This window comes from Belonocnema kinseyi, chromosome 7 (genome assembly GCF_010883055.1).
Source record: "Belonocnema kinseyi isolate 2016_QV_RU_SX_M_011 chromosome 7, B_treatae_v1, whole genome shotgun sequence".
Lineage (NCBI taxonomy): Eukaryota > Metazoa > Arthropoda > Insecta > Hymenoptera > Cynipidae > Belonocnema > Belonocnema kinseyi.
In genome coordinates, this window is record NC_046663.1 from 132,049,388 (window position 1) to 132,076,419 (window position 27,032).

The 27,032-nt window shown below is 32.9% G+C and overlaps 1 protein-coding gene across 1 annotated transcript in view; it reads right to left on the bottom strand.

Annotated features, from left to right (window-relative positions):
- The window catches only part of LOC117177362 (E3 SUMO-protein ligase NSE2-like), a 90,507-nt gene extending 64,372 nt beyond the window's left edge, over nucleotides 1-26,135 (bottom strand). The window contains exon 1 of the mRNA XM_033367996.1: nucleotides 25,873-26,135. Within this exon, the coding sequence (XP_033223887.1) occupies nucleotides 25,873-25,951 (79 nt within the window). The 5' untranslated portion in view covers nucleotides 25,952-26,135. The remainder of the gene's footprint in view (nucleotides 1-25,872) is intronic.
- Between the last annotated feature and the right edge of the window lie 897 nt (nucleotides 26,136-27,032).

Sequence of the window (27,032 nt, forward strand, 5' to 3'; positions counted from 1 at the left end):
TGTGTGTGTGTGTGTGTGTGTGTGTGTGTGTGTGTGTGTAGTGGTGGTGGTGGTGTTTGAAACTTCCAAAAATTCTGAAATGACCTTTTCCTGTAAAAAAGTTACTTATAATGACTGCTTCTAAAAAAAGTGACTAAAAAGTGATTTTGGGGAAAAAAGGGCAGCCCTAAACATGAACTAAGTTATTTCTTATTAGTTATTTATTATATGAAATAAGTTATTTCAAGATAATAATAAACGTGGTCAAAAATGATTTATAAAATCGAGGAAATTATTTTATTTTTAATTGTACCAATTTTTGCAAAAGAATTCGAGTTGAACTTTTGAAATAAATATTTCAGTATTTTCGTTCTTTATTGAACATTAGTTTTTAGGGTTTAATGTTATTCTCTCTTACTTTAGGCAAAAATTGCAACTATTATTAAATCCTAATGCTGTAGGGCTTTTTCTGTTCCTTAAAAGATTATCTGCAAATCTCATTGCTACGTTTTTCAAAACATTTATTTAAGGATTATAAAATCATTATTTCTGTAAACAAAAGGTATTCTAAAATAATATTTTTTAAATACAAAACTACCAATGAGATTTGCTGAGAATCTTTTAAGGAATAAAATATAAGCACTACAGCATTAAAATTAAATAGGAATCGCAACTTTTACCTACAGAGAAAAAGAAGAATATTAAACTCTAAATATTTATTGTCAAATAAAAACAAAACCGAAATATTTTTTTCAAAATTTCACCTCGAGTTCTTTTTCAAAGTTAGTTATAATAAACACTGTCATATTTTCCTCCATTTTATAAATCATTCTTAACAAGGTTCATTATTTGAACATAAAATAACATGATAATATTAAACCATAATAAATAAGGAAGCACATTGGGTTCATTAAAACACATAATTTATTAATATTTGAAAATCCGAAATGAATTTAGATTAATAAATATTGTGTAATATAATCAAAAATATTATAAAATTTAGACTATTTTCTTTGCGTATATTTAAAAATTACACAAATAATTATATTTCTACGATTCCCTGTCATTAATATTTTTTAACATTGATAAAATGGAACCAATACTGTACAAAGTAAGCAATAAGTTTTAAAATTCGATCTATAATTTTTATACGTTTATTGTAACGAGATAAGTTGAATAAATTTAATTTTCAAAAATTGATGTGTATTTATTGATTCCCCTCACCTGAATTAATTATATTTTAGGAAATAGGCTTATAAAAAGGAAGATTTAGTAGAAGTTATCATTCCATCTAATATTTTCAGAACCTATTTACCTTAAGGGCATGTGATACTTCGTCGTGTGGTCAATTGGGTACACTTCCCCCGGCTTTTTTCCACAAAAATGAAAATTTTAAAAACTGAATTCGGAGATGCTATAAAATATCCTTACGGAGTCCCCGGACTCTTTTTTGAAGGATAATAACAAAGAAATTTTATTGTGCTCAATAAATATGATATGCATGTGCATTATTTTAGGGTTAGGTCGTTTTTCAGCTGTGTCATTCCGATAATTTGGAAATTATTTATGAAATAAACTTTTTTGATGGCCTAAAGAAGAAAGGTTAGTTCCGGGACATAGTTAATATGTTTATTTGTAAGTCTAAATTTTTTGGCCAAAAATATTGTGTAGTTTGGAAGTAACGCTCGGGAGAATTGTAACACACATAATCTCGAAATATACACACACTTTTTTAGCAAAATCATAATTTTTTGGAATTAATCCACAAAAAAGTGTACACGGACGTCCGTTAGCATGTTCACTATCATTCCCTAGATTTTGAAGACAAAATATTTATTAATTTAGGGGAAAAAGCCGAGGGAATCGAACACTGATAAAATCAATACTATTTCCTAAGCGCCATGCAAATTAATCAAATTTAGCCAAATGAATTTTTTTTTAATTAACTGAAAAAAAGTGTACAGGGACGTCCGTTAACATATTCGCTATCATTTTCGAAATGTTTAAGACAAAATATTTATTATTCTAGAAAAAAAGCCAGGGGAACCTAAAACTGGTAAAATCGATCATTTTCTAAATATCACATGCCTTTAAATAAATCATTATCATATTCTCCTCGTCCTCCTCAGCCCCCTATATTATTTTCTCATTCTTCTACATGTATTTTAAGAGCTTATTTAACTTGATTTAGGATAATTCAAGATTCAACAGGAGAAAAAACTTGGTTACAACTATAAGAAAAGCAGCATATCTGATTGTGGAGGACTCTATGATAATCTATATAAAGCAAAGATCTCTTGTTAATGAAACTAAATTTTCGTTTACTAAGTTGACGCAGTTGAGACAAAAGTATGTCCACGATTCCATTAATAAGACATCCTTATCTATTTAAGTGGATTTATCAAGCTCATCGCAGAGTGCAGTACAAATAATGGAGATACACTTAATGCGCATGAACAAGGTGTTACCTACAGTTTCGTCAAGTTTTTTTGTTATTTTAAAGCTGTTGAGCTCTTTTTATTTGCACATCCAAATGCCACACAACATGCAATTCAGATGATATAATCATTGAATCCAATATTTTCAGTAACTACTTGTCTTAACCGTTCAGCGCCGCTGGGCGCCATATGGCGTCGCTGCGAACGCTAACGCATAATTGTTTGTATCGCTCGTAATTTACGCCCAGTGATGCCATATATCATCACAGCGTAGTTTTAAAACGGCTGGACGCGTCTTGACAAAATCTGGCACCTACTGTGTTGATACCCAATTTATCAGATACTTGAGTTTCATGAAACTTTTGAGACAAAAAAAAACCTTGGGCGCTGACGGGTTAACTACATCATTACTGAATTCTCATCATCCTCCTCCTTCTTCTCCTCTATGCTTTCTCGTTCTTTCATATACATTTTGGATAGTTTACTTACCTTGATTTAGGAGAATTCAAGATTTTAAAGGAGAAGCGTGGTCATAACAATATAAAAAGCAGCGTACCTGGTAGTGGTGCACTGCATCATAATCTTCATTAACCTAAGACCTCTTCTTAATCAAACTAAGTTTTCGTTTACTAAGTTGACGTAGTTGAGTAAAAAGTATGTTCATGATTTTGGTAATCACAAATCATTAGCTGTTTAACTGAATTTATTTAACAAAAACTAAATGTTGGCTCTAGGAACAAAATTACTATTTGCAACTGTTATATAACAGCATACTTTAATATCATTGGTACTTCACGAACAGCATTATTAAATTAGATTTCTTCATTATTAAATATTGATTTAAGACTTAAATGAAGTCGATATATGAGGATGGTGATTTATCCAGCTCAGCGCAGAATGCAGCACCGAGAGTAGAGATACACCCAGTAGTTCGGAACAAGGCATTACTACCTACAGTTCCTTTAGTTTTTGGTGTTCTTTGGAAGACAATGTGCTGCTTTATTTTTACAAATAAATCTAATCTATTCAGTAATTGCTGAACTGTAATATTATCGTATACTCCTCCTCCTTCTCCTCATCACCATCCATAGTTAAATAAACTATATATTCATTATTCTGTTAACTTGAAATCCTGGGCCCTTTAAATGGGTTTACTTAACTACAATTTAAAACAAAATGTTCGTACTAAGAAAAACCAAGATTTTCAGCTCTTATACATAATAGTGCATTTTAATATACGTGTTCAATACTTCACTTTCAATGTTTGATTCACAGTTTATTTGTATTAAATTTTAATACTGCTGAATTTATTTTTGTTATTTTATAATCTTTTATTTTATGGGGGGGGAGCGGTAAAGGTTTGCACTTTCAAAAAATCGATTTTTTTTGTTTGTCTTTTCTAATTGTTAAACATTTCAAGAATATACTCCCAAAATTTTAAGTCGCTCTGAGCAAAACTCTCGAAGTTATTGTTTAGTTAATCTTCTGTCCTCTAGTACTACAGCAATGAGAGCTGCGGGCTTCTAAAACTTAAAACGCGTGTTTCTCAAAACTACTTTTTCAAAGTCCGTGTTCACTGCCCTTTCAAAACTATATTACCAATTCAATTCAAACTTGGTACACATTTCCTAGATATAAAATACCTCCCCCCAACGTTTGTTAACATTTTTTTTACATCAAGGGTGTTTTCCACCCACAAAAAGGTGGAATTTTTCGTGGTAAATAGCAGATTACACTTTCTATGACCACGACAAAATTTTTAATGCAAAAAAAATAATCAGAGAACGTTGGGGGGAGGATTTCATGATACTTTAACTAAATTTAAATGATTTTTGATTACCGATAATTTCCAACCGAGATACAGTGAATACCGCAAATTGTTTTTTTTTCCAAGACGTTCTCGGACAATTTCTGTCACCGGCTTGTTTTTAAATATTTTCAAATGAAAAAATTACAGAATATTGAAAAAAGTATACTTAATAATGTACAAAAAGTTTAAATACATTTGCTCAATCCATACGCTCAAAAAAAATTCGCATAAAGAGTGTTTTTTTACGCTGAAACCTTTACCCCTCCCTTAATGTTTGAGGTAAGCAAATTTAATCTTTTTTAGCAGATTACTCTATTATAGTATGTGAAAGATGATTTCAACGCTTCGTAGTCAACTCTAATATTTATAGAGCTAATTTATTTGATAAATTCTAGCAAGAGTTTGAAATTGTATTTTCTTCATCTCAATTCGAATTATAACATTTTTTTAATACATAGCTCTCTCTATCTATCTCTTTCCATCTATTTTTCTCTCTAAACTGTACCTGCTGCATATGATTTACCATCTTTATCTATTAATATATCCTCTCTTTGCTGTAATTCTCTATAAGGTTCTAAGTTATAATCGACACGTGTGGCATATAATATTGAAAAGCCCAAAAATGTAAAGCGACATTAAAAATAACCTTGAAGTTGTTTACGAGAAAAATTGCGTACTAGGAATTCGATGACGTCATCAAGAATATTCTGGAAGCATAGCATGAACCACTACATCTATAGAATATCAGTAAGTTAGATTGCTATGGTCTGGTTTTTGTGATCTCTGAATTGAATTAATTAGCTGAAAAGCAGTATATCATCCTCGATTTCTATAAACTGTATTAATTTTTACATTTTTATTATTTTTTTATTTTTAATACCACTCAATTTTGACTCAAGAGCTTCACAGTTGCCTTACACTAAATTTTAATACTGCTAAATGTATTCGTATCATTCATGCTACTTTATTGCAAATAAGTAAATTCCAAATTGAGCTTTCAAATTATGCGTTAATCTCAAAATAGCTGATTTAATACTACGAGGCTACCTGGTATTAATACTAAATCTGTCACAGTAACCCACTGTTTGTAAAAAGATCTATTAAGAATCTGCTGGCATTGTCCAAGATTCATGCAAAACTTTTTATATGATGTAATTTATTTGCTAAGTTATGCTGTGAGATTTGTAACTGGTTTCGAGTCGCTCAATCGTAAACCCTTCTGCAGTCTTGAAAATTTTAGAAAATTATTTTTGATTTAAAACATTTTTTAAACCATACCCCCCTCTCTCTCTCTTTATCTATTAATATATACCTTTCTACGTTTGAAATATAACGTTTTTGCATCCAAAAAACGTATAATGTGTAATTTAAAAATAACCTTGAAATTGTTTACAAATAAAATTGCGCAGTATAATTTGATGACGTCATTAAGAATGTTTCAGAAATATAGCACGAACCAGCCACTACAGCTGTAGAATATCAGTAAGGTAGGTTTCTATGGTCTGGTTGTTATGATCTCTGAACTAAATTATTTACCTAGAAAGCAATATACGATCCTCGATTTCTATAAACTATTAATTTTGGTATTTTTTAATTTCTATTTTCCTAAATTTAGATTTAAAAGTTCCAGAAAGTAGATGTTCACGTGATCACTGTATTATTTTTTCCAATGATTGATTCTCAGTTTCCTTGCATTAAATTTTAATATTGCTGAATTTGTTTTTGTTATTTATGATGCTTTATTTTAATGTTTAAAGTAAGTAAATTAAATCCTTTTTAGCAGATTACTCTATAACGTGAAAGATGATTTTAACGTTTATTAATCAACTCTAATATTTATGGAGCTGCTTTATTTTATAAATTTTAGCAATCGTTTGCGAATTGTATTTTCTTTATCTCAAATTGCTGATTTGACATCCTAGCTATATCAATATAAAATTATAAATCTGTTACAGTGATCAACTGTATGTAAACAAACCTCTTAAAAATCTGTTGGTATGTTTCAAGTCGCTCGATCGCAAAGCCTTGTGCAATTTTACAAAATTATTTTTGATTTAAAACATTTTTTAATACACAGCTCTCTGTCGCTCTCCGTCTCTCTTTCTCCCTGAACTATACATTATGCATATAAATCACCATCTTTATCTATTAATATACCCCTCTTTGTCGAAATATTCTACAAAATTCTAAATTATAATCGACACGTTTAGACACGTTTGAAGTATAACGTTTTTGCAACGTGAAAAACGTAATGCGTCACTTACAATACCCTTGAAGTTGTTTAAAAACAATTCTTGTCAGAAATTGCATAGTACAATTTGATGATGACGTCATTTGTTCTAGAAGATTCGGCATTATAGAAAAAAATTTTAACGCTGAATTAAATCATTCTCGATTTTCTATAGCCTATATTATAGAGTAGCATAAGTAGATGATTGAAAAAATATTCAAATATTTTATTAAATTAATTTTTTGCATTTTTCAAATTTTATTTTAAATCTTTAATTATTTCTAGGTAAAAAAACTGATCTTTCTAAATGAGAACTGAAAAGCGAGCATATATCTGTGGATATATGAATCTCTTAAGTCTCGAAATTGTTTTAAGTATCTTGTTACATAAACCTCGTCCAGAGGTTGATGGACCTAGCATATGCCAAAAGAATGAATATCAAACTTTGTTGTGTGACTACGAAAGCGAACTTTTGCGAGCTGTAAAAGAAGTGATCTCTATACAGAACGAAAGCATCGGATAATGAAATGTGCGCAGCCTTAGACTGTTGATACGTGAATGCTTCTGCAAGATTAAACGCAAGTAGCTGTTATCGCTAGTCCTCGCTCACTCGCTACTTAATACCAGAATAAAGCGACATGGATCTCTGAGTATATGAGATACCATAAGGACTGATTTTATTGTGATTTAGATACCTTCCGTTCCTTCGATTAACTTTAAATATTTTTTAATTTTAATTTTCTCGAAGATGCTAGACGGTAGAATTTTCACGAATTATTTACGCATTAAATAAATAGTCAAAACAGGATGCCTTGCACAACCCTCATACCAAATGTCACCTATACACTTGCATCTTTTGCGCATTTAACGAATGTATTATCTAGAGGAAAGAAACATTATTTGGCTGTGATGTCATCACGAACATTGAAGAATGTTCTGGAAGAAAGCAATAAATCATCCTTCTTTTTCTCACAATAACCTCGAACCTGTTTGCATGAATTTGACTTCAGACTATTGCATAATTGTGACGCCATCAGGACTCTTCGAGAAAGATCTCAAAGCTTAGCACGGATACGAACCCTTTTTTAAAGAAAATTGAGCACGGACGCGAATCACTACAGGTGGAAACTTGTCGATGCCGGTAGGGTAGGACTCGTGGTCCAGAAACACCCCTGTATACCTACTCACTTTTTTTTTGTAAAAGCCTTTTAAAGCACGTTCCGTAAAATATTAAAAAGCGAAGGGAACGAAAATATAAATTTTTGCAATAAATGTATTATTGATTTCTTCATTTAAATACAACTTTTCTTTGAAATTTATAATCTTTTTCCAGGAGAAAATATTATACATACTTTTCGGTAAAATATTAAACATTTTAATTTCCCGTCTTTCTAAATGAAACAGTTTTGTTTACGTGCACGTGGTCTATTTAGTTTCGCATTCCTCTTTCTGCTATTAACGATAACCATTTTAAAACATTCCTTTCTTCATGGAACTCATTATGCCCACTACCAACGAAGAAAGGTATATGTGACATATTGAGTGTAAACTTACGACGGTGAATGTGCAAAAACTAATATCTAAGGCTAAAGCATACGCTGCATTAATTGATACTAGGTAAATGCATATACAATATTTGTGGAAAAGAAAGAAACAATCTTTTAACTTCTTGAGCATTTTAAGAAGTATGCAAGTATTTCATTCTTCATATTATTTTAGGGTGTCACCTGCCACCATGATGTTGCACTTGCCGGAAAAGGTTTTTTATAAGCGGTTCAGGACTGAGATAACCAGTACAGAGTATGTTTTATAGGAACATTTAAAAAGGGCTATCGTAGATGCAGGAATAGAGAAATCCGTGAGCGTGCTAGCGAATTATGATTTTTCAAAAAGCGATTCTTGCGCACTTCTTTCAAGAACAATTAATGATAAGAGAACGTTCCCTGCTCTCTTTTATCTATCAGCTTCGCAAACATTTAATCTTCTTTTTCCAGACATACTGAACTTGCTAGCATATTTGTCATTAAAAGGTGATTTTAACCAAATTATTACTCATATTTCCAGATTATTTAACTAAGCCTGCAATTGGAACAAATTCAAGTAAATGTTCTGGAGCGAGTGCTGCCTCTAATACAGCTTGAAGAGTCTCTGACCAATATTGAAGCTTTACTAAAAGATTAGAGGCAAAATTTGCAGATTTTGATTCTAAAAGACAGCAACGCTAATGTAGTGTCAAATTCAACTGCCAAAGAAATATTAGACAACAATTGCGGGAAAAAGCTACTTCTTTATTTGGGCTACTTTTGCTCATTCAAGCGTGGATAATCGATGTACAAAAGCACAATACACCACTGAGTAAGGTAACGCAATTGGTCCGATCACATTACGCATTCCCAGATAACAAAATGCACGCACAGTGCCACGTACGGTGCAGGCACGAGTGCGAATAAAACGTCACGCATGTCACGCAGGTCACCAAACAGATGTGTCGGCATATGCGTGACATATGGGTCGCAACTCGTGCGAGTTGCACGCGTGCCAATAAAGTGCGAGGCGTACGCGTGCTGATTAAGTGCATCTCTTCCAATTTTTTATTCTGTTTTGTGGAGTCCAAAATTGAACTTTAGACTTTTCCAGAAAATTCCAAAAGTTGTTATATTAATCTTGTAGGGTTTTCAAAAATTAACGTTGTGCTTCTCTACAATATTTTTATAATGGGCGTTTTTCAGCTTAATGTTTTAAGTTTCGTTTTTTTTAATGTTGTGAACGTGAATGTGTGTTGTGAACTTTGGTGATTTTTTTGCTGTGATTATGTTTTGAAATATAATTAAAACAATATTAGTCGGAAATTTGAGTAGATTTAATAGATTTGAAATATTCTTATCGTACCTTCAAACCCAGTGAACCACATAGTATCTGTCAGTGAACGGCACGCAACAGAAGAAAGTTTTAAGGGAATTATACGTATTTTTTTATTTATGGCCATGAGGCCATGATTGTTATTTGCTTTCTTCATTCCTAGGACATCGCCTTCTAAGAATCTTTAATATTCAATATCTTTTTAATTGATTCTGGATTTCAGAAACTCACAAATCAATTACCGACACCCCACAATGAATTTGGCAAATTCGTGAACTGATGAAATGAACATAACCACACAATATCGAAGGTATTCCTTTTCACCAACAATTTCGTCTTTTCTTCTAAAAACACCCATAATTGTAAACAGTGATGGTTATTATTGTTTAAAGCATTATAGAATTATAACATTATATTTTTACAAATAAACTTTGCAACTAACTTTAACCGACTTTAACAAATATCTTTAACAGATATTATATTGTTCGATGCAATTTTCCACTGCAAAAAAATGACTCGTACACCACAACTTGACGCTCACATAGTAGACCGTGGGCTCACAACGTAAATGGCAAAGTGATACGGAGAGGGCCAATTTTCACCTGAGATGTTCGCCTGATGATGAGGAACGTACAAATGGGTGCCTTACAAGTGAGAGTGGATGCGTTTACCGGTGGCGACCTGCCAAAGGTACTAATTTTTGACAGTTAACTAATGCGACTCGGATAAGGTTGAAAATTGGTGTACATGTAGGGGCTGACATTAGAAATTGATTTTACAGGAAAAAGTTTGAAACAAAAGTTGGCCCACTCCCAGAGATGCATATTTTCATTATCATAACATTTTCGATAAAATAGATACATTTGGAGAAAACATCGATTAAAGGAATAACAAAACATTAAAAAGCCGTTTTTCTTGACAAGTCCTTTTTTTTAGTTATTAGAAGACAAAAGGTACTCTATTACAGGTACAGTACAAGTCCGATAACTTTCCAACTTCGGGGCTGTAGGGACGGAAAATTCCAGGAATTTCAGACTTATCAGATCCCCTCTTTATTAGCACGATATTAGTTGCACGCATACGTAAATCATGGGCGCAAATCATTAGCAAAATAGCACACGTAGTGGGAGGACTATAATTAGTGTGCGAGCCGTACGTGTGATGACGTTTTAAGGAGAGTGTACACTGTACACTTGATCAAAATGTTAATATTTACCAAGTTATACGCATTTTTCCTTCTTTTCTTTCACCTTCTTTATCTTTAACAATTCAAAAGAAGGTGTGCTCAAAATTAGTACACGAATAGAGTAAGTCTCGTGCAATGAATTGTCGTCAGCCACTTTCAGGTAAACCAATAGCTTATTCTGCTATAAATAATCATAATCAGTCACGTTCTCAGTTTCTGATTATCGTAGAAAGTTGTAATAAAGGTGAATATGATTATAAAAACTAAACAACAAAATAGCTTTACTTTAAAATATCCATTATTTATTATTGTTAAACTTTAAATTTTGTCGTCGAAATACGTTCGATCTTTATTACCGTGACGAATGTCAAGTTTCCAGGACCCAGCGTGGGGTCGTCTCATATTTTTCGATGGTCATTGGTGTAGGCATTACAAATTCTCCGTGGTGCATTTTTAATGCAATTCTATCCTCGGAGACACTATTATGCTATTTTGAAATACAAATTGTTGAGCTTCATAACAATTAGAGCAATATATTACAACAACTGAGAAATACTAATAATATAATTAATAAATTAATAATAAATATCAATGTATTTATATGCAATAAAACAGTCATTACTTTTCTATTAAATTGTGCATTTTAAATATCAATCATTTACTAACTTCTTTGTACACGGAAGACAGTTGTATCTGAGGCAACCATAATTATATTAGATCACGGTCAATGTTACGTAGTAACTTCTTGCAATTAAGTTACTGACAAGTCACGTTATTTATAGCGTTTATAGTAACTTGGTTACTATTTCAGAAATTATCTTGTAGCCTAAATTAGTTACGATTTCTTCAGTAACTTGAAGCTTCAAATGTAGTTACCACGAAGTTATTTTGTGTTTTTTGTACATGTCTTATTAGGAAAGATTTATTCAGTTTTGGAATAGAAAAGTAATCTCTGTTAGTTCAGGATTTATCCATTTTATGAAAATTCGTATTTTTGGTTTAAATAAACAATATAGTTGATTTTTTGTCTCTGTATTGGTTTAAAATTTGGCGTTTTCGTTTGAAAATGTCTCTTTTTTGTGACAAAATCTCTTTTTGCAGGTTGAAAATTCAACTGTTGAAAAGCAATTTTTTGGTTGAAAAATAATATTTTCTATTTGACAATGCAACTGTTTTGTAAACAAATTTGTCTTTTTGCATGGACCTTCTAGAATTTAGTGGACTTTTTATCTCTCCTTATTCCAATTTGGGACTTTAACAGTTTTCTGCTTCTATTTCAATTTTTGTGTTCTCATTGAGGAAGGTAGTAGAAGTAGGAAGTAGAAAATGAGCATCCGAAGAAATTCACCTTCAAAATCTCGTATACTGATAAGACAGGATGTTTGGTGTGTAACGGAGTCGCCTGACAACCCAAAAGAAGAGAGGGTAGGTGGTGTCCAAAACTGCAAAGTGCAGACTGTGGGCTGCAGATTTGTGCGAAAATCGGCAGAGTGAACTTGAGAGCGTCATTGCATGCGACATTTTTTTAATAATGCCCTCTGTACGCATGTATGTGTTCTGTAACGACACAAGTTTTAAGATTAATGTCTTTAACGAAGAATCGTTGAAAAAGTGCAGTGACATCTTGAAAGTGCGCGTTACCTGCAATTTGAAATACAGTGATATCGTTTTGCCGGAAGCTGCAAATGCCATCGATGAATAACACAGGAAGTGTCGAAATAGTTTTACAGCCCTTTGAATAAGATACATGGAAAATGATGCACTTACGACCCCTATCTTTGAAGGGCTGTTTCAACCCTTTAAAGTGTTTTTCCGCAGATAAAAAAAGAATACGTGTCGCTTAGTTTTTCGAGTACTACAACACATTTCAGGGAGAATGAAATCGGCCAGGGAAATCTGCAGTACCTTCCTTGTTAGTGCTTCTTATTTATTATTCCAAATTTCCAGCTCGATGTGGCGCTTCGTGTGCAAATAAGTTTGGAAATAAAAAAAGTGGCGGTAAGGTCGGAATCTGGTCACGAGACCCACTCGTCACATGGCCTAAAACAATTATTTATTGTCTATTTTTAAGATTTCTACAAATGGAGCCTGATATCAACTTTCTTTTCAAATTAATATCCTATGCTACGTTTTGTTCATTAATTATATCATTTTTATACATTTCTTTTAATGTTAAATAAATTGCTTTTTGTTTAAACAACCTTTATTCGCTCAATCAGTTTTTTTCCGATAAATAAAAAAATGAAATAAAATAGAACACATACAATTATGTTTCTGACTGTGTAGTGTCTAAAAAGAACATACTGACCATTTTTCAATTGTCCAAAAAAATATAATTTGTTTAAGCAATTATTTTCATGATAATATTTGTAAACCCGTATTTTCTGAGATAAACCTAATATTGAATGATTTCAGGGAGTAGTAAGCTTGAAATAAAAACAATAATGAATTGTATAAACAATAACATGAAGCTAGCAGACTTTGCTACTCCTCACAAATCATTCAATATTAGGTTTAGATTACATTTGTTCAAACAATTAAAAATTGTTTCAACGGTTATGGTGAATATTCAAATTGTCCATTAGTAATTATTTGTTTGAAAAAAGATGAAGGAAATTGCGGAAAAGTAACAATAATACGTAAAAATGTATTTTTTTATTTTTTGGTCACATTCGGGGCGCTGCGTTCAGATGAAATCCTGGAACCTGAGTTCAATTTTTCAAAAAATCAACATTTTCCACGTTTATTAAAGGGGATTTTGAAGTGCCCGGTAGCGCGTATTAATATTCCAATTTCGAAAAAAGGAAATTACGGATTTTCTTTCTCCAGAAACGGAAACTTGGGGGGGGGGGGGGGCCTTGCCTTGTAGCTCGAAAAGAGTTGTTTGGATACCCAAATATATATCCAATATATAAAATTCTCGTGTCACAGTGTTTGTAACAAAACTCCTCCGAAACGGCTTGGCCGATTCTTATTAAATTTTGTGTGTATACTCAGTAGGTCTGAGAATAGGACGTAAACTATTTTTCATACCCCTAAGTGATAATGGTAGTCCACCCCAAAAATTTATTTTTTATTTTTTGGAAAAAAAAAATTAATTAAAATTTTTTTATGATTCGGCATTTAAAAATACCTAAAACCCTTAATTTTCACCCTTCTACCACCAACCCATATTTTTTAATAGCGATATTAGTACTTTAATAATTTTCTACTCTCGTCAGTCAATAATTGATCAGTTACCACCCGATCAGTTATTTCCGCCAGGTGTCTACCGGTGTCACTTCTCACCGCGTAAACAGCATAGAGTAGGGATGAGAACGAATCCGGTCTCCTGTCTTTCTCACACAATAAGCTTTCTCTCACTCACTAAAGTTTAGGGCCTAAACCGTTTTCCGCTATTATTATTGATTGTGCGTCGATCGTAGCAGTGACGCTCATACTTATCATTTTACATTCTCAGAGGACATTGCAAGACATAAAAAAACAACGACAAACTATTTGGCGGCACTCTGCTACTCTTTTTAGGTGATTTCAGACAAACACTTCCCATCATTTCACATTCAACGCACGCTGATGAGATCAACGCTTGCTTGAAATCATCTCCACTGTGGCGTCATATTGAAAATGTACAGCTGAAAGTAAATATGCGCGTTCAAATGCTTCAAGATCCATCCGCTGAAACATTCTCAAAATGACTGTTAGATATTGGCAATGGAAAAGTAGCTGTACATGAAAATACTGGATGCATAAAATTGTCGACCGATTTCTGCACAATCATTAATTCGCAAAATGCTCTCGTTGCCCAAATATTTCCCGATATAGAGTCCGAGAAACTTGACATTCGTCACGGTAATAAAGATCAAACGTATTTCGACGACAAAATATAAAGTTTAACAATAATAAATAATGGATATTTTAAAGTAAAGCTATTTTGTTCTTTAATTTTTATAATCATATTCACCATTATTACAACTATCTACGATAGTCAGAAGCTGAAAACGTGACTCTGATTATGATTATTTATAGCAGAATAAGCTATTGGTTTACCTGAAAGTGGCTGACGCCAATTCTTTTCACGAGACTTACTCAATTCGTGTACTAATTTTGAGTACACCTTCTCTTTAATTGCTAAAGATAAAGGAGGGGGGGGGGTGAGAAAATGAAGGAAAAATGCGAATAACTTGGTAAATATTAACATTTTGATCAAATACTTCTCATTAAGCTTGCAGTATACCTGTAATAGAGTACCTTTTGTCTTTTAATAATTTTCGAAAAAATTACTTGTTAAGCAAAACGGCTTTTTATTGTCTTAGCATACCTTTAATCGATATTTTCTCCAAATGTATCAATTTCATCAAAAAATGATATAATAATGAAAATATGCATCTCTGGGAGTGGGCCAACTTTTGTTTCAAACTTTTTCCCGTAAAATCGATTTCAAGAAATTTCATCTTAAAGTCCGGTGACTTCGAAGCCGCCTGGCAACACTTTTGCATCCAGATAAGTGCCTGACAATGCGCAGGTGCTATTTCTAATGCCAGCCCCTACATGTGCACCAATTTTGTACCTTATCCGTGTCACGTTTGTTAACTGTCAAAAATTGGCACCATCGGGAGGTCACCACCGGTAAACACATCCCAGTCCCACTTATAAGGCACCCATTTTACGTTCTTCATCATCAGATGAACATCTCAGGTAAAAATTGGCCTTATCCGTATCACGTTGCCATTTACGATGTGAACCCACGATCTATAACCTGCCTGACGGCTAGGTCGGCAACGCTGTCTGGTGATCCGTGAAGTTTGAAATTTGCGCAGGTACGAATATCATTTGAAACAAGATAAATACATAATTTATTTAGAACAAAATATTAATTTGATTCAACTGAATCGAATTTGCTCAATACAAAATATTATTGCATATTGTTTATAAACAGGGTGTCTAAAAAGTCCCGGGACGCTTGGATATTTCCTGAGGTAAAATATTTTTCAAAAACGTGAAGGTCATTCCTGAAGTAAAATTCAACGAGGAATTCAATGGTGACCTTCATTTTGACCTTGAAGTTGACCTTCATATCTGTTTGAAGGTCAACTTTGTTTTTTTAAATGGAAACCCCTTTTTTTACATCTGTAATCGATAGAGCTGAAGATTCTACGTTCAGGTACGTACCCAAGTCATAGGTCAGTTGTAACAGTCAAGGTCAGTTAGAGGTTATTTGAAATTAACAAAGTTTTCCAAGAGGTCAGTGTAATTCCTGAAGTAAATTTCAACGAGAAATTCATTGGTGAGCTCTGTATTGACCTTGGTTACAGCGTTTTGAATATTGTAAAGTCATAAGGAAACTTTTCATTAAAAGTTCCACGTGTTCTGGTGAGAGTTCTGTTCCTCCCCGAAGAGTTATACAGTCCTATACCGTTTTTCGATACCTAAGTCAATACCTAAGGCGATACCATAAGTCCTATACCATTTTTCCATTCGAATATTATAGTCGGAGAGCCGAGGACGTTTTTGGCGAGTTATTAGGTAACAAATCTGCCACTATTTTCCTGATTGTTGAGAATATACTGATCACGAAATGTGGCTTTTCCAGGGGTAGTCCCGTGGAGAAGGTGTTTACTTACTAATTCGAAGTCGTAAAAAAAGTTATTAAAATAAGTCATAGGGTAACGGTTGAATCTTTCTGCTTTGAATGTGGCGACAATTAGACAATGCTTCGTGCAATTGGCAGAACAATAGGCCGGTGCAGAAGGGGGGCAGGACGATCCAGAGATGTAAAAGAATATGTCATTTTAAAGTTATTTTCTAACACCCAAATTTTTTATATAACATTCTAGTCATTATTCAAAACATATATTCGAAGAGGCAGAACAAAATCTCGGGGATAACATACTGGCAGAACATCGCAAACTGCCCGGTTTTGACATAGGTCATTGTGCATCGGCTTACGGCCCTGACACTGCGAGCAGAGTGGTCACTTGTGCTCCGATGACGATCAGTAGCGTAACTAGAGACATAGTTTACGCCACTCTAATCGCAGTATCAGGGCCCTCAACCGACGCACAATGACCAATGTGAAAACCGGGCAGTTCGCAATGTTCGGCCAGGATGTTATCCCCCAGATTTTGTTCTGCTTCTTCGAATATATGTGTTGAATAATGAGTAGAATGTTATATGAAAAATTTGTGTTTTAGAAAATAACTTTAAAATGACATATTCTTTTACACCTCTAGATCGTTCTGCCCTCCCCCTTCCGCACCAGCCTACTTTTCTGCCAATTACACGGAACATTGTCTAATTGTCTTGACAATCAACACAGAAAGATTAAGCCGTTACCCTATGACTTATTTTAATCATTTTTTTTTTACAACTACAAATGAGTAATTAAACACCTTCTCCCCGGGACTACCCCTAGAGAAGCTACATTTGCTGATTAGTATATTCTCAACAATCAGGAAAATAGTGGCAGAATCGTTACCTAATAACTCGCCAAAAACGGCCTCGGCTCTTAGACTATTACGAATCGAAACTAAATTTACGTATTACGAGTACATACTTACTATCTTTCGCTAAAAAATTATTATGGCGCAAGCTAAACTTTCGGAACGTGAGAGGGTATCTGTATTAATGATACGTGGTTGGGGAGACTGAGTTCGATCTTATGATCAAGTTCGTTTGCTTTTTAATCGCACTTTTCGTAATGGAGAAGGGTTAAGTCCTGTCTCAAAATCGACAATTGAAAGAACTGTAAGGCGCTTTATGAATCATGGATCTAACAAGGACCTTCAGAGAACTGGTCGACCAAAATCTGCAGGATCTGAGGAGATGCAGATGGACATAGCCCAAGCATTTGTTGAAAACCCCATCCTTAGTTTACGCCGAGCTAGTGATGAGCATGATGTTGCTCTTGAAACAGTGCGAAATATTTTAAAAAACATTAATTTCCATCCTTACAAAGTTCATATGGTACAAGAGCTCAATGAAGACGATCCTGGTCGTCGGGTTGAATTTTGTGAAATTATGATGGTCAGAATTGATAGAGATCCTCTTTTCTTGTACAATACAGTATTTTCAGCTGAATCTACTTTCACTTTAAAAGGTGAAGTTAACAGGAAAAATGGTAAATATTGCTTGGAAAAAACTTTGAAGATCATCACCAAAATCAATACAGAGCTCACCAATGAATTTCTCGTTGAAATTTACTTCAGGAATTGCACTGACCTCTTGGAAAACTTTGTTAATTTTACATAACCTCTAACTGACCTTGAACGTTACAACTGACCTATGACTTGGGTACGTACCTGAACGTAGAATTTTCCGCTCTATCGTTTGCAGATGTACAAAAAGAGGGTTTTCATTAAAAAAACAAAGTTGACCTTCAAAAATCCATGAAGGTCTAGGTTCAATTTTATCACTAGATGCACAACAGGCTGTATTATATATCTTAGAAAAAATATTTGAGGACGCTCTCACTTTCGCTCATTTTCCGGCAAACACCATCGATATTCGATATAAAGGGCGAGGTAATGATCAGGAGGAGGATCTGAGAGGAGTAATGTTCATATTAAATTTAGGACAATTCCTAAAACTAGGATGTTTAGCTGAAATGTCTGCAGTTTTAGCAGAATGCAGAAGTCAGAAGGGTATGTGGAGAAACGAATTTCTATGGAAAAAGGAAATAAATAATAATCCTATACCTTGGTGGCATAAAATTTGTGCTGCCAATAAATTAAGCCGAATAGCTGCTACACTTTTCTCTCTAACATCAAGTCTACCATCTAACTACATATTTATTTCTAAGGAAACTTCTAGGCTGACTTTTGTTGTTAAAATTAATTAAAATTTATAAAAAATTACTTTTAATTTATACAATTATATTGCTCCTTTTTTACCTATATGCGTGTATTAATATTTAGTTTACTGTTCTACAGTAACAAAAATAACGCTGTAAAATGTTTTATTATTTTTCATTGTACTAGAAGTTGAAATAAGGCACCAAATTTTTTAAGTAATTTAAATTTTCCACGTTCATAATTCAAAAATTCGCGCAACCTTATAGGGTACGTTGTCACAAAACTGTACTTTTTTACATGCCAAGCTCTTATTTCATATCTGCTACCAATAAAACTTCTTCCATTTACTTTTGAAACGTATCTCACGATTCATTATACTTAAAATACATCTAGTTTTTGCGTAATTAGACGATTTCATGCTGACCGCCAGGTGAGGGTCAAATTTAATGAAATCGATCAGATGACGATCACTCCCCATACCTACTTCGCCTTGCAATAATTGAATTGTAGGCCAACTGCATAGCTGGCGCCGCCACACGGTGACCGTCAACTCTCATGACAAATATTTTCCACTGCAGTGGAACTCCAATGCTGTTTCAAAGTAGAAAATCGAAAGAACCTCTCTTTCTATGACCACACGTTAGAAAAATAGGTCCGTTCAATTTTCTACTTTGGACACGGTATCGGAGTTCCACTGTCGGCCTCCACAAAAGTCACATGGGACTGGTGGTGTCAGAACGCAGATATCTCTGACATGCGCAGTACCTGTGTATCTTTAGGTAATGTAACGCCATGCGTCAATTTGAAAATACACAGAATCACTATTGCGCATGTCAGAGATATCTGCGTTCTAATTCCACTGCCTCTTTGAGATGTTCGAGATTAACTCGAGTCACATGTTTCGCTGGCACAGTTAAAATTGCATTTTAAATTATGAATTTGTCTATTATAATCTACTATATAATGTAAAATTCGACCCCCCCCCCCCCCCCCCCCCCCCCCCCACTTTTTATCAATCGCCTAGGTTTTGATATCCCATGAATCCGAAAAACAGGTTTTTACGAATGTGCCTGTCTGTCAGTCTGTGTTTGTTCGTGGATAGTTTTTTGTTAGCAAAATAACTTTCGAAAGAATTGACAGAATGGATTTTCCTTTGGTAAACTCTTTTAGTATCTTAAAATGAAAGTCACGTTTGTTAGCCAGCCATTTTAGATAGAAATTCAAAAAGTGAGCACATTTTGAATATTTTTGAAATCACTTTTTTTAATTAAAAAATTTACTGTAAGGATATTCATAGTACTCGAAAAGAACAATTTATCCTCATGACTTTTCTTGGTTGCAGAAAAATTTACCAGAGTTATAGCATTTGCAAAATTCCAAAAAACACACGAAAATGAACATTTTAAGCCAAACAACGCACGATGTGAAAAAAACTCAAGAGAAGAAAAATGTTTCTTTTTTAATGCCCTACAATAATATCATACCAACTTTTTGGATTTTCTTGAAAAATCGAAAATTCACAGTGGGAAAAAAATGACTTTTTTGGTTCAAAATAACGTACAGCTGACAAATATTGGCCGATTTAGACCAAAAATTTTTTTTTTAATTTAATAAAATTTCTAAGAGAGTTATCCGCTCTGATTTTTGAAGTAGGTTTTCAATTTTTTTATAAATAAACAAATATGACAAAAGAAATTGCTATTTTTTCTAGGTGGAATCTGCATTGCCGGCTGCTTCTCGCTAAGAGCGAAATACGAAATAAAAGCGAATTACGTATATAGTAATGCAAATACCTTAAAATATCATTTTCAAGGTCAAAACTGATAAAAATAGTGTCTGTGAAAAGAAAAATCGAAATACTCGATACTCAAAAATGGGATACTCGAAATGAGTTAGGGTTCTGTTCATGTACTAGGAGTGATATGAAAAACGAGTGGGACTGCTGGATCGGTGTGAGGTTTTGAATGGGGGTGGGTGTCACCGAATGCAAACTCTCCAAAAGGTGGTATGAAAAAAACAGCCTCCTGTCACCGAGAATTGAAAATGGCCCATGTGTTGAAAACGGTCATGTGGCGGCGCTATTAATAACTTTGTTCTGGTTGTTATGAATGTTATGTGTCTTTTGTCATGTAGAGCCTTTAAAAAACTCTTTAAAATATATCAAGAAAACAGTTTATTCATATAATTATTGTGAAAATGACACCGTAAATTTTTTAATAGTGTTTTTCTTTTTTTTTATCGAATCATTTCCATTAATTAATGGTCCAGTATGAAAATACCCGAAGACCCCGAATAAAAGAGTTAGAAGCTTTTAAATAATTATAAAAGATCTGAGGAGAAATGGTTTCAGTTTTATTTTAAAATAATAATCTTAAGTTTTAAAGATTTTAAAATACGGGTTAAAAGTATATTGAAGACGTTGAGGCCATTTTTTTTTAATTTTTCAAGTTTTACACATTTTCGAAATTCATTGGAGATTTTTAAATTTTTAAAAAGGGTTTGAAAGATTTTCAAACAAAATTTTGCAAATTTGTCATATTACATAATTGTGGAAAAAATTTGAGTAAATTTTACAGATATTCAAAAGTTGTGAAACGATTCAAAAATAAATAAAACTTTTAAAGTTTTTTTCTAAATTTTGTAAAGTTTCACGAAAATGAAAGATATTTTTTTCAAGTTCCTAGGAAAAATTAAAATAACTTTTTATATCGAAAAATTAATTTGAAGAAATTATTTAAAAAGATTTGAGAAAATTTCAAAAATGGTCAAAGAAGAAGCTGACAGATTTTAGGACAATTTTTAAAACTTTCCAGAATAAATAAAAAATGCAAAAAAAATTTGAATAATTTTTAGAAATTAGAAGGCTTACAAGGTCTGACAAAATTAAAAAACAAGAAGAATTTTCCTTATATTCGAGTGGAAGTTCTAAATATTTTTTTATTTTGAACAATGAAGTATCAGAGAAAATTGAAAAAGGTTTTTAAACATAACAAACGATTTTCGAAAATTTCTAAAAATAGTTTAGAAGATTCTGAAGCAAACTGTTTCAATTTGGTAAGATTACAAAATAAAAACAACCAAAAATCGGGTAAATTCAAGAAATATTTAGTAGAACTACAAATAATTTTGAATATTTTCAAGAGAATAAACAAATTTTCTTAACATTGCTGGGAAAATTTAGAAGAGAGTAAGGTAATTTTTTAAAATTTGGAAACATACAAATGTTAAAATATTTTTGCTTCGTTACAAAGACTAATTGATTAAAAAAATCACATTTAAGAGTTGGTTATTTCACTGTAATAACAAAAATATTTAAGGACTTATCATATTCCTTGTTTGTCATATATAGATATAATAATTATATTTATTACGTAGTAGCATTATATTGTAAAGCGGCAATATACAAAAAAATTAGCTCTTCATCACTATATTTTAAAGTGTTTGAATATCCGGGACTAATACAAAATAACGAAAGAAAGAATAACTAAATCATAAATTAGCAACAACAAAAAATTGCCGAATTATAAAATAAACGAATTTTAGTTTTGGATATTTTGGAATTTGGGATTTTATTTTTTATTAATTAAAAATCTTGTCGTTATTTGAAATTTGTAAAATTTTATAATTCGATAATAATACATATTTTCGGCATTTTTTTCATTCATTTGTGTATTCGTTCTTTATTTTTTTATTATTCTTTACAATTTCTGAATTTCTATGTAATTTTTTTAAAGTTCAATTATGTCGATTTTGCCGCTTTTTCTATATTAAACAAAATAATACCTAAGCAAATAAGTCTCATTTGCTACTTGACTCTACACTATGAAGAAAAAATTAGTTTAAAGTGGTTTTCATATTTATTTTGTAATTTTGATGCCCCCCCCCCCCCCCCCCCCCCCCCCCCCCCCACGTAACGTTGGAAACGAGATAAAGGTGTGACCAAATATATTTTTGTGACCTGTCACAGGGGTGCATTTCCGCCCCAACGTGACGTTGGAAAGGGGGACGTGTGCGACCTTACATTATTTCTGTAACTAGACACAGAGATGACTTTCCGCTCCCCCACGAGATGTTAGAAGGAGTAGGGGTGCGACCAAAATTATTTGTGTGACCAGTCACAGGGGTGCATTTCCGCCCCCGCAAGACGTCAATAGTAATGCTTGAGTCGTAAATCGACGATAAAGTGTGATTTATAAAATAAAACCTTTCGTTAAAAGCATCAGAGGGCAAAAACTATCAAAATAACTCCTCAACTATATGGTCTTACTCTAAAATGCGTAAAAGGTCCTTTCGTATGCTTTTTGCCGACACAGATAGTTTATATAAACTTCGTAAATAAAAAACGTAATTTTTTTAAGTTTTAACACTGAAAATTATAATTGCAGGTGTTTTCATTTCCAAGTTTGTAATCAGTGGATCAACATATGTCACTATACGATTTGAAAAGAACTGTAAAAAAAAGGAAAGGGACAAAAGTGCCGGCAACATGCAATCTTGCCGGCGCCGGCAAGCTAGCCACTACGTTATTTTTATTTGACGTTTTCGTTGATACTCAATAACAGGAAAATTCTTGAAATCGCCTAAGTCGCATAGAGTAACATTATTTAAAGATGTTCCAATATTATACAATATACAACAAAAATTTTTATAAACAAATTATTTGTTGAAAAAATGCTTGCTACGATTTTCCCCTTCCCTCCCACAGCTTTGTCTCAAATTTCCATCCCCTCTTTCCCGATCTGATACTTAACTTATCCTTTTGCGCTTCTTCTCGTACCATATATCGTGGCGTCCTCCAGCCTGTCCGTCCCTAGTGCCCACCTTATATACCTTTCTTGTAAACTCTCAATATTTTTCCTCTCTTTCCACCCCCATATCTCTGTTCCATAACCAAATACCGGCCATACCAGCGTATCAAATAACCACATTCTCCTACTCCAATTTTTGTGTTAACCTTCTTTTTCCTATTCTTCACATCTGTTTCATTACCTCTGATGCTTTTTTTACCCTTTCTCTTATAAGAACTCTATGATCTCCATTCGTTTGCAAGATTTATGCCAAAAATGTAAACTCTTTTGCTTCTTCTAACTTTATTGCCTTCAATCTGCCCGTCCATTCTTTCTGCCTTCCCACTCATTTTCTAAATCTCATTATCTTTGTCTTTTCTACACTTAAATTCAGCTTTTTTCCATCTAAGTATTTCTCTAATCCTGTAATTAGGCCCGCCATCCCTTCTTCATCCTCTGCCATCAACACTATGTCATCTGCGTATGCCAGTGTATATATCTTTTCGTTTCCTATCCTAACTCCTCCCCAACCTTTTCTCCTCATTTCTTCTTCCAAGTCTGATATTAATATATTAAATAAAAGTGGGCATCAGGGTCACACCCCTATAATCTTTAACCTCCTCTCCTTTGCCTTTCTTCACTATTGGTATCACTACTCCTTCCTTCCATAACTCTGACCACCCCTCTCCTCTCCATACTCGATTACAAATTATCCATGCCCATTCCTCTAGTTCCTTCCCTCTATCTTTCCATACTTCATTTGGAATTTCATCTATACCAGGTGCCTTTCCATCCTTCATTAACAATTAGTTTTTTTTCTATGTCAACCTTTTTAATTAGATCGTTCATGCTAAGTTCAGCAAAATTCATAATTCTTTGATCAATTTTATAATTTTTCGAAACAAATTTAATAAACAAATGCATGAATGAGACATTTGTCGACAGAAAAATCCGTTTTTTTTTTATATGTCAACATTTTAATTAGGAACTTCATGAAAACTTCAGCAAAATTTATATTTTTTGGATCAATTTTGTGATTTTCTTAGCAAATTTAATAAACAAATGTATTTTTGGGGCATCTGTCGACGGACAAATTCTTTTTTGCTTCAATTTTAGACTTTTAATTGGGATCTTCAAAATAAATTCGGCAACATTCATGAGTTGATCAATTTTATGATTTTTTAAAACAAATTTAACAAACAAATGCATTATTCGGGCATCTGTGGATGGAAAAAATCGTTTTTTCGATGTCAGTCTTTTTAATTGGGAACTTCATGGTGATTTCAGCAAAATTTATAATTGGTTGATAAGTTTTATATTTTTACCATATAAAACCAAATTTAATAAGCAAATGCATTATTCGGGCCTCTGCCGATGGAAATTTTTTTTCAATATCCTAATTTAAAAAGTTGACATAGAAAAAAAAGCATTTTTCTGTAGACAAATGCCTGATTAATGCATTTGTTCATTACATTTGTTTAAAGAAATCATAAAATTTATCAACTTATTATTAATGTTGCTGAAATTCTCATAAAGTTCCCAACTGAAAATTTGTTTATAATATAAACAATTATAATCTTAAAAGGACATTTTTTAAATATAATATTGTTTCCATTCAAATTCCTTTCAATATAACTTGAAAGAAGGTATAGTTATGGGAAATCGTAAAAAAAACATTTTGCAACAAATAATTTGTTTATAAAACATTTTTTTGTTTAATATAAAATATTGGAACATCTTTATCGAATGTAACTCCATTCAATGTAGGCGATTTCGACCATTTTCCTGTTATTGATGTGTAGGCCGTATGTGCTACGTTGAAATCATAACAATAAAATTGGAAATGAGCACATTCAGTTTTTGAAAAACGGGCAGAAGTTGCAATAAAATGTTTATTAACAAATTTATTAAAAAGAATGCGCATTCTTTTAAAGAGACAATGAAACTACGTCTCTTTTAATATCAATACATGTCATGAATGGTAATAATACACATTTATGGAGATGATTTAAAAGTAAACGTACAAATTCGTGTGCGAAGTACGAGATACGTGATAAGAACGTATTCGTTAAAGCCGAAGGAGCTTTGACAAAAAAGAATTCACGAAGTCACGGAGTAATCGCAGTAGCAGTCAACAGGTGGGTTACATTGCAGAATAGGGGCTTCACCTGTCACTTTCATTTTGGCTGAAAAAAAAATTGTTTGGCAACAAACTACTAGAATCTTTAATTGAACGATGAATGAAGCGATTTGATGAGGCAAAAGTTTTAACTTATTGTTAATTTTGTTTTTATGATGTCTCAAATATGGGTCTGTCGCGATATATGGGAATGACCAATTTAAAGTTGATCTTGTTTTTATAAGTTTTTGTTGAATGATACGGAAGGGGTATTATGTGGATACTTGGATACTCTATAGAATATCCTTTCCGATCAATCGGTCCGCTAGGGGTTGTCGATGCTTTCACCTTTAGTTAAAAAAAAAATCTGTACACAAGTGTAAGGAATATAAAAAGACCGAGCGAGGAGCACTAAGTAAATACATTATCGAACGCGGAGCGCATGATAAATATATTATCGGGCGCGTAGCGCGAGAGCCAATAGTCGCGCGCCTTAGGTGCGCTCAAGCCACGCGCGCTATGAGAATGTGCCAGTGAAGCAACCGGATATTTTTCTGTTGATGCTTGTATTTTTTTGGAAAATAAATGTCAGTACTTATTGTTATACAGTATTCAAACTCTCCACAGTATACAAACTCTCGATACACACTTTTTATGAAAGAAAATTATATTACCATAATATAAAAATATGTTTGCCGCTGATTTAGAAAAAGTTTCCTGGACTTGATCCGATAATTTTTGAAGAGAGCTCATAGTCTCGACAAATCACAAATTTGGCAAGTTTGAAGATACAAGACAGAAAACTGAAAACCGCCAAATGGTAATGTGCATTTACTGCCATACTCATAATATATCATGCTCGTTCACAATGCATACAGTCCCATGTTAAACATTATGAACTTAGTAAAGATTGTGTTCTAGAATTCACTGCGAGTGCTGGTAACTGGAAGCACTGGTGTGACGTCATGATAATGACTATGCGAAAAGTGGGGAGTGGGAAGAAGCACTAGTGCAGTGATGCCAACGCTGAAAAAATTATTATTTGCATCGAAGTGAAGCGTTGTGATTGGTTTACGAGAAAAGCAGACATTTTTTTTCCTGTTTCAAATTAATTATCCAAAGTTTGAAATTAAAACAATCGTATTACGACTTTTTGCATCAAAGAAAGCATGTATAAATGAGTGCAAAGATTTTCATGAATTTTATTATAATTAAACTTTTTTTTTAAGAATTGGGCTATTATCGAAGTACAATCTGAAATATATATGTCCGTATATAATTGTGATATAGATATTAGAATCCCGGTGTTTTGTGTGTTCAATACGCTAAAATGGAAATATCTTGCTTATGGTAAGAAGATTGTTTTGTATTTTCCGTCTATTTAAAAAACGATTTTATAGACTGCTGAAATTGTTTTTAATTTCGGGACCGTGACCTTAAAAGGCCAATAGTTTTCATTACTAGCAGTTTTAAATTTGTTATCATGTGAACATGGGCATCAATCTACTGGGCCCCTCTGACAAATAGACTCAAGGGCCTCTTCTTCCAAAGAAGGGGGAGAAGGTAAAAAGTGTGATATTAACAGGGCCTATAGAAGACCTTGTCAGCTATTTAAAAAAAATTACGGAAAATGAAAAATGTTTTTTCTTCTTCAATAATACAGTTTCATATTATTAAAATCATCAAACTAAGAATCTTAATTTTTAATATCTCCTTAGTTTCTTGCATTTTTTAAAAATTATAGTAGGGTTATTGTTTTCAGCCTAAGAGAACGGATACTAGAATTTCCATTAAAATTACTAACTATATATCAAATTCTTCAGATAATTTGACA